At 45.7% G+C, this 19,409-nt stretch overlaps 1 protein-coding gene across 22 annotated transcripts in view; it reads right to left on the bottom strand.

Moving 5' to 3' along the window:
- Nucleotides 1–19,409, bottom strand: part of RFX2 (regulatory factor X2) — a 107,327-nt gene that overhangs the window by 40,096 nt on the left and 47,822 nt on the right. For 6 of the 22 annotated variants that reach the window (XM_021083997.2, XM_021083999.2, XM_021083995.2 and 3 more), the window contains 4 exons: nucleotides 11,338–11,450; nucleotides 8,318–8,407; nucleotides 6,248–6,327; nucleotides 4,624–4,885 (listed from right to left, as the gene is read on the bottom strand). In XM_021083997.2, coding sequence (XP_020939656.1) covers nucleotides 4,624–4,885; nucleotides 6,248–6,327; nucleotides 8,318–8,407; nucleotides 11,338–11,442 — 537 coding nt within the window. In that variant the 5' untranslated portion in view covers nucleotides 11,443–11,450. Of the gene's footprint in view, nucleotides 1–4,623; nucleotides 4,886–6,247; nucleotides 6,328–7,959; nucleotides 8,092–8,317; nucleotides 8,408–11,337; nucleotides 11,451–19,409 lie in introns of those variants that run through there. The other 16 variants (XR_014837742.1, XM_021084001.2, XM_085013179.1 and 13 more) reach the window with 5 other exon arrangements.

Raw genomic sequence — 19,409 nt, 5'->3', positions numbered from 1 at the left:
TGCAAGCTCAGGGCCAGTCCTGTCCTTGGCTCTTGGGAAGTACCTCAGTCTCTGCTGGTCCTTTTAAGATGTTCCCACCCCCAAAGCAAGCCAAAACCCCACAATGGAGCAGGCAGAGTCGAGAGGCAGATACTCATCCAAGATGATAACTCTCCAGGAGCTTTTGTGGGCTGGGAGGTGGGGAGAGTCAAAGCTCAGCCTGTTCGTGAATTTCCAATCTATTAAAAACTTGATTCTTTTAGCGCAACCCAGATGACAGATCACAGTAACCAGGCGGCCGAGGGTCTGAGCTGCATATTTATTGGCACACAGTGTTGACCGTGGAGAGCACTGTGCCCTGTGACCCCAGCAGGTCTGTGACTTTATTCACTATTATAAGTTGATCCATTCTGCTGACATGGAGCCATCACGTCCGTGAAAGTTAACGTAGTCTGTGAGGAATGTTTCTGATCAACGGCAGCTCTAAACTCAGGTCCGACAGCCAGTCCTCTGAGGGTGTGCTGACGGCCCTGGAGGGACCAAGTGACGCAAGGTACAAGCTGGTGCATCTGGGATAGAGCAACAGGCACCACCCCACAGTCAGGGCTCTAAAGAGCAAGTGACTTCTCCCCACATCTGTCCTCACAGTCAGGTCCTGGGAAGCATTCTAGATATACATAGAGACAGGACAGCAAGAACTGGGGGGCTCTGATGTCAGGGTGACCTCGAAACACATCAGGACCAAGAGAACAGGGATCAGACTAGAATTATCACCTTCTGGAGTTCTCACTGTGGTTCAGTGGTAACGAACCCAACTAGTATCCATGAAGATGCAGGTTCGATCCCTAGTCTCACTCAGTGGGTTGAGTGTCTGGTGTTGCCGTGAGCTGTGGTGCAGGTCACAGCTGTGGCTCAGATCCAGCATTGCTGTGGCTGTGGCACAGGCTGGCAGCTGCATCTCCGATTTGACCCCTAGCCTGGGAACTTCCATGTGCTGCAAGTGCAGCCTTAAAAAGCAGAGAAAAAGAAAAAAAAAAAAGAAAAGAAGAACATCACCTTCTATTGTAGATTAGGCCCCCACAAAAATAGGAAGTTATTTTTTAACTGACAATCAATCAATGTAATCCATCATATTAACAGTCTAAAGAAGAAAAACACATGATCATATCAATGAAGAAAAAACATCTGCCAAAACTCAACATCCAACTACCATAAAGACTCTCAGACAACTAGGAATAGAAGGAAACTTCCTCAACCTGAAAAAGGGCATTTGTAACAAACCAACAGGTAACATGACACAGGAGTGAAAGACTGAAGCTTTTCCCCTAAGACTGAGAACAAGGCAAGCACGTCCACTCTCACCACTTTTATGCAGCATCACCTAGATGTTCCAGTCAGTGAAATAAGGCAAGAAAAAGAAATAAAAGTCATCAGGATTGAAAAGGAAGAAATGAAACTGTTCTCACTTGAAGACCACAAAAACCTTTGGAACTAAAAAGTTAGTTCAGCAAGGGGGTAAGAGGGGAGGTCAAAAGCCAGAAATCAGGGCGTTCCTGTCGTGGCGCAGTAGAAATGAATCCAACTAGGAACCATGAGGTTTCGGGTTCGATTCCTGGCCTCGCCTCGCTCAGTGGGTTAAGGATTTGGCGTTGCTGTGAGCTGTGGTGTAGGTCGCAGATGCAGCTCGGATCCCACGTTGCTGTGGCTGTGGTGTAGGCTGGCGGCAACAGTTCCAATTGGACCCCTGGCCTGGGAACCTCCATGTGCTGCGGATGCGGCCCTAAAAAGACAAAACAAACAAACAAACAAACAAAAACAAACAAAAAAAACCACCCGGAAATCAAACATGTTTTCATATACTAGCAATGAACAGTTGGAAACTGAAAAACCAGTAACATTTACAATAGCTCCAAAAATACGTAGGCATAAACCTAACAAAGTAAGTATAGGATCTGCATGTCAAAAATTACTAAACGCTGATGGAAGAAATCAAAGAATATCTAAATAAGTGGAGAAAACATATCATGATCATGGACCGGAAGACCCAACATAGTAAAAACATCAATTGATGTACAGCTTTAATGCTGTATAGTCAAAATCTCACTAGGAATTTTTTTTGTAAATATGGATAAACTGATCTAAAATGTATACAGAAAATTCTAAATTTATAAAAACATCTAGTACAATACTGAAGCATAAAGTGAGAGGAACCAGTCTACCCAATTTTGAGACTGACTCTAAAGCTGTTATAATTAAAGACAGTATGGTATTGGCAAAGGGACAGGCACATAGATTAACGAAACAGAACAGATTGTGCTGAAATAGGCCAAGTGATTTTTGATAAAGATGCAAAAGCAATCTGATGGAGAGAGGATAACCTTTTTAACAAACAATGCCAGAACAACTGATTTTTTCATGTGCATAAAAATAAACCTCGACATAAACTTTATGTCTTATAGAAAAGTTAACTCAGGGAATTCCTGTCGTGGCTCACCAGGTTAAGAACCAACTGGTATCCATGAGGATGTGGGTTTGATTCCTGGCCCTGCTCAGTGGGTTAAGGGTCCAGCGATGCTGTGGCTGTGGTATAGGCTGGCAGCTGCAGCTCTGATTCGACCCCTAGCCTGGGAACTTCCATATGCCATGGTACAGCCCTAAAAAGAAAAAAGAAAAAAGAAAAAAAAGTTAACTCAGAATAAAGCATAGTTAAATGTTATCTAAAACTATAAAACTTTTCAAAGAAAACAAAGGAGAAAATCTTCATGACCTGGGGATAGGCAAAGAGCTCTCAGGCATGACATCAAAAGTGTAATCTTTTCAAAAAAGAAAAATTATAAATAGGATTTGGCCAAAATTGTCAGAAAATATTTTTCTTCTCTGCAAAAGACACTTTTTTCTTTTTCTTTTTCTTTTTTTTCTTTTTTTTTGGCAGTGCTTGAGGCATGTGGAAGCTCCTGGGCCAGGAACCAAACCTATGCCACAGGAGTGACAATGCTGGATCTTAACCTGTTGAGCCACCAAGAAACTCCCCCAAAAGACACTCTAAAGAGAATGAAAAAACACTTTAAAGACTCGGAGGAAATATTTGCAAATCACATACTGGGCAGGGGACTTGTATCCAGGGTACACAAATAATTCCTCAAACTCAACAGTAAGAAAACAAACAACCCAGCTAAAAAATAAACAAATGACTTCAACTGACACATCACCAAGGACCATATAGGAAAGGCACCTGTGAATGGGTGCTTGCTATCATTAGTAATTACAACTGCAGTGAGATGCCACCACACACCTATGAGAATGGCTACAACGAAAGAAGTTGACAATACTATGTGCTGACGATGAGGTGGGGCGAGAGGAACTCAGAGACGGCCGGGGGAGTGCAAAACGGTGCCACCACCAGGGAAGACACTGGTGGTTTCAGATCAAGTTAAACATACACTTACCATAGGAGCCAGCAATCCCACTTGTAGGTACTGACCCCCAAGAAAGGAAAACATTTGTCTATACATGGGAGCATTTCTAGCTGTTTTATGCACAATCGCTGAAAACTGAAAATAGAGCAAAGTAACCTGCAGCTGGTGAATGGGAACACAAGCTGCGGTGTAACGAACGCTGCTCAGGATCAAGAACGAACCAGTGACTCACTGACAATCAGGGACCCACGCTGAGTGAATGCAGCCAGTTACAAAACGTATCTTCGTATGAGTCCCTTTATGCACCCCCCCCCACCCCCACCCCGAGAGAACTACAGTGACAGACAACAGAACAGCGGGTGCGGGTGCAGGTCATGACTACCAAGAAACACCTGAGGGAGTTTTGGAGGTGATGCAACCATTCTGTATCCTGATCTGGGGACAACCAGGAGTCTGTACACCAAAAAAAGGTCCATTTTACTCTGTGCTCATTTAAAAAAGATAAGAGTAAATGTGGGAAATGGAGTTGTAAAAGGAAACCGCGTTTTGGACTGGAGCCTGGGGAAACAGGCACAGCTCTGCTTTAGTTCAGCCCAGTCGTCACATGGATGGCTTGATCACCGCCTCTGAGAGACTGGTGACGATGACCACGGCCATGATGGAACACCAGGGGCGGCAGCCTCAACCAGCACATGGGTGCCTTCCCACATGCAAGGCTCACGGTGATCTGCCAGAGCCCCCTCACCTTCTGTCTTTTTTTTTTTTTTTTTTTTTTTGGTCTTTTTAGGGCCACACCAGCGGCATAGTGAGGTTCCCAAGCTAGGGGTCCAATTGGAGCTGTAGCTGCCGGCCTACACCACAGTCACAGAAACACCAGATCCGAGCCCTGTCTGCGACCTACACCACAGCTCACAGCAACGCCGGATCCTTAACCCACTGAGCGAGGCCAGGGATCAAACCCACAACCTCATGGTTCTTAGTCGGATTCGCTTCCGCTGTGCCACAATGGGAACTCCCTTTTTCTTTTTTCTTTTCTTTCTTTCTGTCTTTACTAAGGGAGGAACTGAGGTTCAAAGAGGCAGGAACCTGCCATGGGTCAGTGGCCCATCAGAGGCTGGCTGGGCTCCCACACCCGTGCTCCGGCTGCCTTCTACTCACCGTCCCCGCTGCTGCCGGGAGTCTATTCAGGGCCTAACCTGATGCCCCCGAGAGCCTCCGCCATACATACCGTGGCCGGCGACGAGCGGGACGTGTGGGCCAGGGAGTGCCTGGTGCTGTCCATGCCTCCGTGGATGAGGTAGGCTCCCGCGCTGGAGACGATGGGGCTCCCCCCGACTTCCATGGTGATGCCGACCATGCTGTGGGCGGGGACGGCCGGCGGGGAGGAGCCTGCCACGGTCACCTGGGCGCCGCCAGGGGCCTCAAAGTATGATGCGGCGCTGCTGGGGGCGTACATCTGGGGTTCGGGGTTGTAGGTGTAGGCCGTCCGCCTGTCGGAAGAGAGAAGGCCTCATGTGAATGCTGAGGACCACGGAGCTGAGCACACGGGTATGTCAGACGCAAACTGTCAACACAATGCAGATGTCACAGCCATCATCTCAGGATCACAGCCAACTGGTCACCTACAAACTGCCTGTGGGAGCTCCTTGGTGGGGGGGAGTCGGGGCTGGACCTGACCTTGGTTGCAAGAGGTCTACCCCTAGGGTAAGATCGAATGGAGCCGTACACACATGCTCCCGTGCACAGGCACGTATAAAGGCTGTGCAGCTGAATCTGGCCTGCTGTGGATGTCCCGGTTTTGAGACTGTCCTGCAGTCACAGAATATGTCAGTACCAGGGGCAGGAAGAGGGGCGGGGAGGCTGGGGGAAGGGTACAAAGGGACTCAGGGCTCATTTTGCAACTTCCTATGAATCTCTAGTTCTTTCAAACCAGCAAGTTTTAAAAAATGGAATTGCATAAGAAAAAGAATTTCTAAGTGATTCCAAGAATTTGTCTGATGTTCCTTTAACATCTGGATCAAATGATTAACCGCGCCACTTGAGACCTAGGTTTTCAAGATCTAGCTGTAGCGAAAGGCAGTCAGTAGGGGTTTTTTTCCTTAGGGGTGACTAAGGGTTAGGGCCTCATTTTGAGGGAAGGCCCCTCTAGGGGGCAGGACAGCCCCTCCATCCCCCAGGGGACATCCTCTCTGACCGCAATGCCATCAAACCAGGATGCTGACTCTTGGAGCACAGGCTTTATGACGCACTCCTTTGTGTCATGTTGTGCTCCAGCAATCACATCTCTTTAACCACAACCAAACCCTCCCAAGCCATCTCAGGACTCAGGATGGAGTCGTGGAAACCAGAGGCAGAAACAAGCAAAAGAACTCGCGTCTGAGCACAATGAGCTTCTGGGAAACGCATTACTTTCTGCCCCAAGCACCAGAGGGTCCATGAACAGAAAACCCTAGACGTCCTTGACAAAGGGAAGATAGAGTTGTACCACATCAGAAAAAGCCAGGGGTTAACAGACATCGGAATGAAAAAGTAGGAAAGGGTTTCTTTCTGGATTGCAAAGACTGACTCTTAAGACTTAGAAGTTGGATTTGGATTTCCTGGCCTTTTTTGGTTTTGCTTTTAAAGACTGCCCTTCCTAGAAGTAAAGCTACAATGACGTGTGATTTCTGAAATCACAGGGGTGTGATGTCTTGGTGCCATCGCAACAGTTGGAACCTGTCACCCGAAGGCTAAGGGAGAGGATTTTTTGCAAACACATCCCCAAGGGTGGGCGTCGTGAAAGAAGATCGGGCAGTGGCCTATGGTTGGTTCCCTATGAGGCCCCTTCCTGGGGGGCGGGGACACCCACGTACAAGGCTCCGTTGGTGTAGATGGCGTCCCCCCCTTCCACGTACTGCACCTGGGGAGGGTACACGTGCTGCACGGGCTGGATCTGAAACAACAGCAGATACTTGGTGTTACACAGAGTCCCCTTGTTCACGATTTCCAGATTATGCAGGCGGAAATATCCTCTCTGGCCTCTTATGAATACTTGGTACCATATAACAGTGTTCCTGCCCATGGCTGGCACTTCTAGAAAGAAATCAGGAGAGGCAGGCCCTTTATGGCTACATATACCAGATGATCCCACACAGGAATGGAACTGCAGTGGGTTGGGGCCTCTCTTCTGTGCAGGGTTGTTGGGGTGGGAGGAACCCAGTGGGCAGCTCAGAGCAGAGGAGGGCTGGGGGATGTGTGTGGCCCACTTGCCCCTGGGTAGAGGGGCAGGTCCTGCTGGACAGCACAAGCCAGAGATGCTGACAGGATGCAGACCTCAGAGCAGCGGATGCTCCCACGGCCCCCCCAGGCAGGGGAGGGGGCTCCAGCTGCTCACACTCTCCACCGCCCCCCTGTCGTTCCCTTTGGTGGCCCTTCCCAGCATCGGGGCAGGGGGCCTGGGGCCACAGTGGGGAGAGACTGTGAAGGTCTGAGCAGAAGCAGCAGGAGTAATGTGCCTGGAGGGAGGGGGCCAGTGGGAAGACCCAAGTTCACCCCACCCCTCCCCCCTCTGTCAAAGCCCCAGCTGACACCTCACCCCGCCCCCGGCCCAGGAGGGATGCTGGCCCCACTGGTGGAGGCCCAGAGTGCTGTGTGCAGAACTTCAGAACCTCACTGCCGAGGAAGGCTTAGCAGAAATCTAATTCAACCCCATATGGGGACTGAGAAAAGTGAGGACCGGTCTCATGGTGCCTTCTCTCTGTAGGCCTTTTCGTGCTGCAGCAGGACAGGGACACCAACTCCCACCTCCAGGGACAACCCCCTGGATGACAAACATGCCTGAGAAGGTTCCAGGGGTGATCATGCTGGCTGGGCTTTGTCTTAGGGAACTGGGTAAGACACAAAAGTCAAGTTGCCCAGAGAGAGACAGCTGGGATAGGCCCAGCCCCACAGAGGAGGGGAAGCTTCTGAAATCACAGGAGTCGTGGTTGCCTCTCCCTCGAGGAGCTAAGAGAGAGCTGCTGGTTCCCTGGACACCCTCCTCCAACCTTTGCTTCTCCCCCAGGACCCCCAAAACCACACAGCACCAGGCAAACATCTCTAAATATCCTACTAATCTGAGTGGGAGCCCCCCAAAGACAGAGGTGTGTCCTCTGGGGTCTGGCCATCTCGAATTATGCTCATGGGCCCTTTTAGACAGGAAGGAGCCTAAACTGATTTTAATTCAGCATCTTACAGAGCAGAAGGTGGCAAACTCCCACCCTTGGGCCAAATTGGCCCACCTGTTCTTGTAAATAAAGTTTTATCGGCACACAGCGACTGCTATTCCCTAATGACTTTTGCAAAACACAATAACAGACACAGAGTTGTGTAGCTGTGCCAAAGACCATCGTATCCGCAAAGTCAAAAAATAAAAAGCATGGTTAGGCTTTTCCCAGGAAAGGTGCACCGACTGCTGCTCAGATCATGCTGACTATTTGAGCTGATGATCTGTGCTGCTTTTTGGCTGCTGAGCGCACACGTTCAAGCTTTGCTTTCAAATAATTTAATTTCACAAGAAGCACCCCTCTGAGGGTCCAGCACTTGCCTGCGGATGGGTTTGCCTCCCCAGGAGGCTCCATGCTCCTCCAATCCAGAAACCTCCGCTATCTGCCTGCGTGTCTACTGCTGCACCCCGCGCTCTATCTAGGGGCTCGCTTGCGCCCCAAAGGCTGAATATCTGAATGAATGAAAGATCATCAGCTTTCTTGGCTTGTTGCAAACTATCTGCAGCAAAAGATTTTTTTTTAAACACAGCTACCAAAAGAACTTTCTGGTAAGGAACTGAACACATCAAACAAAAAGGAACAGCAACAACAAAAAGGCATGCATCATCATTTTTAGACAGGGCTCCCGAATGCTAAGTGCCAACCGCGCATGTCCCGCGTCTCCTGTGTTGTGGTTACCTGCTGTGGCACCTGCTGGACTCTGGGGAGGGAGATTGGCTGCATCTGGGCCCCTTTGGGAGCCGAGCCCGCTGCCTGGACCAACACCCTCTAAAAGGGAAGGAAAGAGGACATTTAGGCTTGTAGGAGGTTAGTTCTGAAAACAAACACTGGTTACAGCCAGAACTACCACACCAATTCCAGCGGCTTTACGGAAAAACGAGCGGGAGGGGCAGGAAAGGCCAGAAGGGCGCATGTCCGCATGCGCTCGGGCTGACGTAGGTGTGCACGCAGTGGTGACTCGTGCACATGCACACGCACTCAAGCCTGTGGCTCCGCCTCTTGGTTCTCTCTGGTGGTGGTAATTCTGCAAAGCTTGGCTTTATAAACACCATTGTACTGAGAATTCAACAGGGACTCCGCCCTCCATGAACTCACCATCAAAGACAAAGAGAACACGGATGCTACAGAAATCAACAGGCCGGATGGATACGCAATGTGGTCCCTCCACACACCGGAAACGTGACTCAGCCAGAAAAAGGAGTGAAGCACTGACTCTTGCTACAACGTGGATGGACCTTGAAAACACCATGCTCAGCCAGAGAAGCAGACCTAAAAGGCCAGAGTGTGTGATTCTATTCACATGAAAGGTCGGGAACACGGAAGTCCACAGGGCCAGAGTGCATTCCTGGTTGTCAGAGGCTGGGGGAGAGAGATGGAGGGTGACTGCCAATGGGGAGAGAATTTCTTTTTGGGGTGATGAAAATATTCTGGATGCCACTGAGTTGCTCACCTTAAAACGGTGAATTTTTTCTTTTCTTTTCTTTTCTTTTTTTTTTTTTTTGTCTTTTTAGGGCCGAGCTCCTATGGAGGTTCCCAGGCTAGGGGTTGAATCAGAGCTGTAGCCGCTGGCCTACACCACAGCCACAACAATGTGGGATCCAAGCCAAGAAGACTGTGACCTAAACCACAGCGCACAGCAACGCTGAATCCTTAACCCACTGAGTGGGGCCAGGGATCAAACCTGAGTTTTCATGGATACTAGTCAGATTTGTTTCCACTGAGCCATGATGGGAAATTTTTTTTTTTTTTTTTTTTGGTCTTTTCAGGGCTGCACCAGGTATATGGGAGTTCCCAGGCCAGTGGTCAAATAGGAGCTGCAGCTGCTGGCCTACACCACAGCCATGGCAACTCAGGATCAGCGCTGAATCTGCAACCTACAGCACAGCTAACAGCAACACCAGATCCTTAACCTATTGAGCAGGGCCAGGGATCTAACCCACATCCTCATGGATACTGGTCGGGTTTGTTACTGCTAAGCCACAGTGGGAACTCCAAAATGGTGAATTTTATGTTGTGTGAATTTCACAGCAAGTAAATAAATTAGAAAGAATATTAAGGATTTATATGCATATACCCTAAAGCTGAGCTGTCGGATACAGAAGCTACTGTGTAGCCATGTGGCCATTGAATTTTTTTTTTTTAATTTTGCTTTTTAAGGCCACATCCGCAGCACATGGAGGTTCCCAGGTTAGGGATCCAGTCAGAGCTACAGCTGCCGGCCTACACTACAGCCATAGCAACGCCAGATCTGAGCTGCATCTGCGACCTACACCACAGCTCATGGCAATACCGGATCCTTAACCCACTGAGCGAGGCCAGGGATCAAACCCACAACCTCATGGTTACTAGTGGGATTCATTTCTGCTGTGCCACAATGGGGACTCCACCATTGAAATTTAATTCAATTTAAATGAATTGTAAAATTCGGTTCTTCAGGAGCACTGGCTACATTGCCAGTGCTTGGAGCCTGGTGGGGCTGGTGACAGAACAACACATCCACTGTGGAAAGTTCTGCCAGATGTGGCGCAGGGTTGAGAGGTGAAGCAGGAAGACTGTATCACAGTACAGAGGGTGCTCACTGTTCAGGCAATGCAGTGCAGCCTACAGGCGAGAGTGCTTGGGTGGGGGGTTGAAGTGCCGGGGCGGGGTGGGGGTGGGGTGGGGCTGGATCCACCTCCAGCAAGGATGGATGCCCTAGAACCTAGGACAGACTCGGTGGCCATGGCAGCACCCTGGGACCATTCTGCCTGCAGCTGCTGCAGTGAAAGCAGCTGCCACCTGGGCCAGGGGTGCCTGAGGCTGGGGCTTGGCAGAGGGACCCAAGGGAGCACGAGGTGAACGGCTGCTTCACCAGGCTCAGTGGGCAAGAGAGTGGTCAATTAGGTCACAGATGACAATGATCATGCCCTCTTGGCACCCACGCTGGGGCCAAGAAATAAACCCTAAACATGTCCAACTGTACATTCTAAGCTGAATAAACTGCTTCAATGTCTGCCTTTTTAGCTTTTGCCAAATTTTGGGGTTTTTTTTCCCACCATAATCAATTCTTTCTGTCATGCTCCTAAACTTTTAGATTTGTAAATCATAGATGATCCCATGGCCACAGTGGATCCCTGCACGTGTCTATGATTTCCTGTTCTGTTACCTTCAGTTTCATGTAGAATTATGTCACTAACTTTATGTCTACTTTGTGGGGTATATTTCAATCTGCTGTAGAAATCTAGAAGTTGGGAGAGCCTTAATGTGAAAATTCCCTCTCCACAAATTTGAAAGAATATACCAATTCTAATGCTAGACTCAATTTTGAACCCATTCCTAACAATTCTTACTTCTCTCTTGCCTTATGGATAGGAAGGCTTTCCGTGTAGAAGGGTCATTTCTAAGATACAAGAAAACTTCCACTAGCAGATAAGAACAGACTAAGTCAGAATCAGGGAAGTGCTTTCTTTCTGAGTTTGGAGCATAGATTCCTTGGTGGGACCTTCTAAACAAACAGTGAAAAAGCCACATAACGCGGTGTTGGGGAGGTGGACAAGGGTGCAGCTTTTCCAACAGCAGCAGCTGTGGAACTGAGAAGTCAATTCATAAAAATGCAGATTCCTCACTCTGCTGGTTGAAATGTTTTTCAAAACCAAGGTGGCCGCATCTACCCTGGCTGTGCTGGTTTTCCCAGAGCAGCCCGAGCACTGGTCTGTTACCTGCGGGGAGGCTGGCACAGGCTGGGCCACGGGCGCCTGGGCTGCCGCCGATGGACACAGAGCCACGGAAGCCGGCGATTCCGATCCACCCTCTGAATTCTGCATGCTCAGTTCTAAAGAGAGGTGGAGAGAGAGTGAGTGGGGCAGGGCTGTGATCATGACGCCCAGAGAGGCAGCTTCAGATGCGAGCAGTAATGACCTACTGTCTTCCAAGTTCAAATGCAGGAACCCAGGCCAGATTGAGAAAGGAAGGGGGCACAGTGGGCAGGGAGAGGTTGCACAATTGTTCCATAGGAAGAGAAAAGGGAGAGGGGCAAGGAATGTTTTTCTAAATATAACCCCCAAAAAATAGCTCTGTAGGAATTCCTGAATGGTGGGCTGGGGACAACTGCTGCTCACTTGCCAATATGATCAGGCTTAACCATTGTCAAGGGACCACACTCCCCAGAAACTGCCCAGTATCCCCTGAGGATCAGATTCAACCCTGGTTGAGAACCACTGGCCTAGAGAGAAAATAGTTGAGAGCAGAGGAAAGAAATGGCACATTGCTTTGGGCTGGAGAAAAGTCCTCAAGCATTTCAGCAATAAGGAAAAGGGCCCTCTGTTCCTTCGCCCATGAGAAAGCGTAAAACTATTTCTTTGTAGTCAGGCACAGACAGTCTTGCAAAAAGGTAGTTTAAAACTTCTCTGCCAAAAGATTCATTTAACCTCAGCACAAAGTGGCAGATGATACAAATGGTCACTCCAGGAAAATGCTAAAAGTCAAACTCGTCACTTGGTTTTTGTTTTGTTTTTTTTTTTTCAGGCCATGCCTTCAGCATATGGAAATTCCTGGGCCAGGGAACCAGCACCATAGCAGTGACCCATGCCACAGCAATGACAACATTGGATCCTTGACCCTGAGCCACGAGGGAACTCTGAAAGCGCTTCATTTTAAAATAAACACTGGCTAGGCTACCTTAGGGCTTTGAGAAGCATTTTATTTTTTTATTTTTTATTTTTTTGTCTTTTGTCTTTTTAGGGCCGCACCTGCAGCACATGGAGGTCCCCAGGCTAGGGGTCTAATCGGAGCTATAGCTGCCAGCCTATACCATAGCCACAGCAACGCAGGATCCGAGCTGCATCTGCAACCTACACCACAGCTCATGGCAATGCCAGATCCCTAACCCACTGAGCAAGGCCAGGAATCAAACCTGCAACCTCATGGTTCCTAGTCAGATTCGTTTCCACTGTGCCATGACAGGAACTCCTGAGAAGCATTTTAATACGAAAACTGCAGAGAGAAGAAGTAGCGTTATGGTCAGATACACCTGTCCCCATCCCTCTCCCTCCTGGCCGTGGCTCTGAGCACGTTCACCCATCAGTGGCGTCTCTGGGCTCCTAATTCCCAGAGAGGCTGGAACAACAAGGCACCAAGACACACTGCCCAGGACATACTGTCATATATGTTTCTGTATAGCCCCAAGAGTCCCCACCTCTGATAATGAATGGAGGTTTGTTTTTTTTTTTTAGCTTTGTTTTTAAAATACAAAGAAAAACTGATAATAGATTAAAATAATTTGCCTAAGGGAAGCAGAAGTGGGTATGCACTTGGATCTGAGAGTGTTGGCTCGACCCCATTTTTAGTGACCATGCTGTGACTCCCCCATCTCACTCCCAAATACCACTGGATGGACTGTGGCCGTGCTCGTGGCATTCTTCTTTCCCATGACCTTGACTCACTTCTCACCACCAGATGTCCCCAGAGCTACGCAGTGACTGGTGCCCCTTACTTTCTTTGCCTCTTTCTGAGGAGGAGGAAGAGGAGATTGTGAATTTCCAATAATGTATTGCCTGGATCTTCAACTCTCTCTGCCTTCCTGATGGAACTGACCTATGGAATTATTCTGTTGGAATTTGCTTAATCGAGGTCCCTTAGTTTTCTCTGACCTTTAAACCCATCATATGGCCCCGCTATATCACTTTACTCCCATCTGAAGCCAGGTGGGTAACTTCAGTGGCACTAGGAAGAAATGGACTAGAACTCTCCATGTAACAAATCCACTAGTGAGAAAGTGAGAAGGCTGACTTCATTGAGACCAGTTTCATGTTCCACAGCTTAAGTCTTATGAAAACAAGAAGGGGTTGTGAAAAGCTGGGATAGATGGTAGGCCCATGCTCTGCTTACTGTGGCCAGAACGCACCCTCCAGAATGCAAGTTATTCAAGATCACATGCAGTTTTGATGTTAGGGTGTTCCCTAGTCTAACACGCCCCTGACCAGGCCCTGGCTGTCTATCACACTGCTTAGCGGATATTGTTTAGACCAGAGTCAGAAAACTTCTTCTGTAAAGGACTAGAGACTTTGGGGCCCAGCTGGTCTCTGTTGCGACCACTAGACTTTGCCATCATGGCACAAGAGCAGCCATGGCTGACAATGAATGATCCCGGCCGTGTTCTAATAAAACTTTATTTGTAAAAACAGGCGATCAGCCAGGTTTGACCCATGGGCCACAGTTGCTGGTCACTGGTCCATATAATTTGGGCTTGATAAAGCAATGTGGTTTTGGAAGATGGGTAGAAAAATTACACTTCCTGGATTCAAAGCCTTGAGGCCTGGTGGCCCTTGATCCAGCACATAGTTCTGGGGCCACATCTCACCAACATGACAAGACTGAAGGGGGCCCCAGAGCGCCACCCAAATTGTTAGGAGGGTGGGGCTATTGACATTTAAAGACAAACAGAGGGGTTTCATTGTGGTGCAATAGGTTAAGGATCTGGTGTTGTTGCTGCAGTGGTTTGATTGCTACTGTGGTGCAAGTTTGATCCCTGGCCCTGGGACTTCCACATGTTGCAGGCATAGCCAAAAAAAAAAAAAAAAAAAAAAAAAAAAAAAAAAAAAAGGCAAAAGGAAATATCAGACACTGACCTGAAATGACAGTGGTATTCCTGAAGCTTACAATGTTGCTAATAAAATTGATTTATCAAATCCCGGAATCCTGGAAGCCAGATGTATCCCTTAAACTTAAGATGGGATTTTTGGACACAATGGACAGATCACTCTGGAGAGCTGGAGTGGGTTGAATACTGTCCCTCCACATTCACATCCACCCAAATCTCAGACTGTGACCTCATTTGGAAATAGTGTCTTTGCAGATGCACTCAAGGAAAGGATGGAGGTGAGATCATACTGCATTAGGGTGGACCTTTAATCCAGTGACACTGCTCTTGTAATAGAAAAAAAGGATGCACAGGGAAGAGGCCATGTGATGATGGAGGCAGAGACTAGAGTGATGCCAAGGAATGCCAAAGACTGCCAGGTCCACTAGAGTTCGAAGAGGCAAGAAGGATTCTCCCTTAGAGGGATCCAGAATTGTGATAGAATAAGTTTTTGTTGTTTGAAGGCATCCAGTTTGTGGTCCTTTGAATGGCAGCCCCACGAAATTCACACAGGGGTCCCTACAATGCATCCCATATAGAATCCTTCCTCACCCACCTAAGATAATCAAGGTTGTAGGTTGCACATAAGCTGATCTGGTTTCCTTAAAAAATGTTTTATTTTGGTCCATTAATCAAGGGTTCTTGACACATTAAAGTTTAGGTGTTTTTTTTTTTAAAGAAAAGTAGTTTTTAAAAGGTATGCAACAGAGCATTGTCTTTTAGGAATGATGGAGCAAATTGGTTGGACTAACTCCTCCTAACAACTATAAAATCTAGACAAGTGGGGTTTTTTGTTTGTTTGTTTGTTTGTTTGTTTTCAAAGCAACTATTTAATGACACTAGAGGGTGACCAAAGCAGTCAGACATTGCCAGGGAGCCTACCTTTGAAGGACCACTGTCATTGGTTAGTGACTCTGGCTTTTTGCTTGAGGGCATGCCTCAATCCACAAATGCTTAGGTGGCAGAAATCGGCAGCTTGGTTGTCTTGATGTTTATAATATTGAGAGGGAATTTGGGAAGAAAGTGAGCCACAGAGGGGGTGAACTTCCAAATCCGACTACAGGGTCCACCCAAATCTTTAGCCAACTGGGGTAGACATGGGAGTCTTGGTGAAAAACCAGCAGTACATAGATGAAAAAAGCTATGAGGAGATTTCAGCTGTTACTTGCTTCAGCCAAGTTAAAGAGAGGACTCAGTCAGGGGAACAGAGAATCTAGAGATTCTACAATGTATCAATCATGATATCTAGAATCCAATAAAGAATATGAGAAGAAATAGGAAATTGTGACTCTTACTAAAGAAAAAAAAGAGAGAAGTCAGTTACAGCCAAACTAAGTTAATCCATGTGATACAGACAAAGCAGCTACTAAAAATATGCTTCAAGAACTGAAAGGAAGTTATACACACAATGAATGAACATATGAGAATTTCAATGGAGGAACAGAAATTTTAAAGAAGGACCAAGTAGAAATTTGGGAGCTGAAAAGCACAGTAATTAAAATGGCAATTTCACTGGAGAGGCTTAATGGCTGATTAGAGATGTAGAGGAAGAGTCAGTGAACTTGAAGATAGATCAATAGAACCCAGTCTGAAAAATGGAGAGAAAAACAAATGAAGAAAAATGAACAGAACATGTAGTCTAACATACATATAGCTGAAGTCCCAGAAGAAAAGGGCAAAATATATATTTGAAGAATGGCCATATGCCTCTTAAATTTGGTGAAAGACATCAACTTACAGGTCCCAGAAGCTCAACAAACTCAAGAAAGATAAATATAAAGAAAATCAACTGAGGTGTGGCATAGTTAAACTACTAAAATAAAAAATTAAAAAGAAAAAGGTCTGTAAAGAAGTCAGAGAAAACTACATTTTATACTCAAGTAAACAATGACAAAGATGGTAACCAACCTCTCATCAGTAACAATGGTGACCAGAAGACAACAGAATGACATCTTTAATGTGTTGGGGGCCAAAAATTTGTCAATCCAGAACTCTATATCTAGCAAAGCTATTCTCTTTTTAAAAATTTATTATTTATTTATTTTGTCTTTTTAGGGCTGCACCATGGCATATGGATTAGACCCCAGGCTAAGGGTCTAATTGGAGCTACAATCTAATTGGAGCTACAATCTAATTTCTGCTGGCATACACTTCAGCTTATGGCAATGCCGGATCCTTAACCCACTGAGCAAGGCCAGGGATTGAACCTGCGTCCTCATGGATACTAGTGGGGTTCATTACCACTGAGCCATGACAGGAACTCCAGCAAAGCTATTCTTAAAAGGAAGATGAAATAAAGACATTCTATCTAACCAAAACCTGAAGAATTTTGCCGTCTAAACTATAAGAAACACATAATTGATTATCCTCAAAGAAGGCAGGGGATAAAGGACAAAAAAATAGATGAAACAAATAGCAAAATGGCTGTCCCCTATCCAGACATATTAATGATTACATTGAATGTAAATAGAGTAAATACTTGAATGAAAAGGCAGAAATGGTCAGCCTGGATAAAAAATAAGATCCCATTATATGTTGGCTAATGAAACCCTTTTAAAATACTAAGACATACATAGGTGGAAAGTAATAGAATGGAAAAAGATAAACCATGTGCTAATCTTAAGAAAGCTGGAGGGGCTTTAATAACCAGACAAAATAGACTTCAAGGCAAGGAATATTACTAGAGATAACGAGGGGCGTTTCATTATGGTAAAATTACCAATTTATCAGGATGACATAATCATTACAGATGTGTATGCACCTAGTAATACAGCTTCAAAACAGCACTAAAAAATAAATCAATAAATAATCATGACCGGAGATTTTTTTTTTTTTTTTTTTGTCTTTTTGTCTTTTCAGGGCCGCACCCATGGCATATGGCAGTTCCCAGGCTAGGGGTCTAATCGGAGCTACAGCTGCTGGCCTACGCCAGAACCACAGCAACGCCAGATCTGAGCCACGTCTTCGACCTACCCCAGGGCTCACGGCAATGCTGGATCCTTAACCCACTGAGCCAGGCCAAGGATTGAACTCACAACCTCATAGTTCCTAGTTGGATTCATTTCTGCTGTGCCACAATGGGAACTCCATGAATGGAGATTTTAAATACCCTTCTCTCAGTGATTCTGATAGGCACTAAACAAAAACATCAATAAAGATACAGAATATCTGAGTGACACATCAATCACAATGATCTAATCAACATTTACAGAACCCAATCACCCAAACCTGTTTTCAAATGTACATAGGGCATAGTCTAGGCCATAAGGCAAGTCTCAATACATTTCAAAAGAAAGAAATTATACAGAACATGTATGTACTTTGACCATAATGGAATAAATTAGAGATCAATAAGATATCTAAAATGCTAAAATATTTAGAGAGTAAAAAATGCACTTCTAAAATTACCCACAGATCAAAGAATAAACCGTAAGAGAAATGAGAAAATATTCTGAACTAAATAAGAATGAAAACATGACATATCAAAATCTGTGGGATGCATTCAAAGCAATGCTTAGAGGGAAAAGTTTAGCTTTATAAACTTACATTAAAAAACAAAGGCTTAAAATAAAGTTTTCAACCTGAGGAGCCACTAAAAAGACAAGCAAATTAAACTTAAGTTAAAAGAAGGAAATAATAAAGGACAAACTAATAGAATTTTTAAAAACCTCTCCAATCATCAGGGGAAATGAACAAAACCAAAATTTCCTCAAAATTGAAATTTCCTCAAAAGAGAAATGAGCTATCAAGCCACGAAAAGGCATGAAGGAAACATAAGTACATATTACAGTTGCCTCTTGAGCGACTCAGAGTTAAGGGCATTCCACGTGCAGTTAAAAATCTGAGTATAACTTCACAATAGGCCCTCTGTCTCCGCAATTCTGCATTCTTAGGTTCAGCCAACCACAGATTGTGCAGTACTGTAGTACATATTTATTGAAAAAAAAACAAACAAACCACAAATAAGTGGACCCATGCAGTTCAAACCAGTGTTGTTCAAGGGTCAACTGTACTATATGAAAGTAAATGCATACATACTGTATGATTCCACCTATATGGCATTCTGGAAAAGGAAAAACTGTGGAGACAGTAAAAAGATCAGTGGTTGCCAGGAGCAGGGGAAGGAGGAATGGATTAGAGCACAGATTTTTAGGGCGGTGAAAATACTCTGTATGACACTGCACATTTGTCCAAACCCATAGAAAGTACAACACCAAGAGTGAAGCGTGATGTAAAGTAGGGACTTTGTGTGATAATGACATGTTAGGGCAGGTTTATTAATTGTAACAAGTGTACCATGTGGTGAGGGATGTTGGTCATGCGGGAAGCTGTGCATGTGTGAAGGCAATGGATATATGGGAAATTTCTGTACCTTCCTTTCAATTTTGCTGTGAACCTAAAACTGTTCTTTAAAAAAAATCCTAGAAAAGAAAAAAGAGGAGTTCCCATCATGGCTCAGTGGAAACGAATCTAACTAGCATCCATGAAGACACAGGTTCCAGTTCGATTCCTGGCCTCGCTCAGTAGGTTATGGGTTAGGGTTAAGGCGCTGCCGTGAGCTGTGAGGTAGGTCACAGATGCAGCTCGGACCTGGGTGGCTTTGGCCATTGGCTATAGCTCCAATTCGACCCATAGCCTGGGAACCTCCATATGCCTCAAATGAGGCCCTGGAAAGACCAAAAAAAAAAAAAAAAAAACCAACCTAAAAAAAGAATGACAACCTCTTATTAAAGAGAACATGTTTTGTTCTCTCATGTGAACAAAAGAGAAAAGGAGAGAAAAATAACTACAAATTGCCAGTGTCAGGAATGAAATGAGATATACCTCTACGAATACCTCTAGAAATTAGAATGATACTAAGAAATGATTATGAACAACTTTAGCCAGTAAGTTCAATTTAGATCAAATGAACACTTTTTTGAAAAACACAACACACCAAAACTGACGCAAGAGGAAATAAAAAATATGAATGTTATATATCTAACAAGGAAATTGAATACATTACGGAAAACCTTTCTACAAAGGAAACTCCAGGCACAAACAGTTTCACTGGTGAATGCAATCAAATGGGATGGGAATTAACACACAAATTCCATCAGAAAATAGTGAAAGGAATACATCACAACTCATTTCATGAGGTCAGCAAAACTGACA

The sequence above is a fragment of the Sus scrofa genome, chromosome 2 (genome assembly GCF_054392235.1).
Source record: "Sus scrofa isolate SSC_HxYL_T2T_F1_AM1 chromosome 2, Sscrofa_HxYL_maternal_Yorkshire_Landrace_v2.0, whole genome shotgun sequence".
NCBI classification, from domain to species: Eukaryota; Metazoa; Chordata; class Mammalia; order Artiodactyla; family Suidae; genus Sus; species Sus scrofa.
This window is presented reverse-complemented; position numbering and strand designations above follow the sequence as displayed.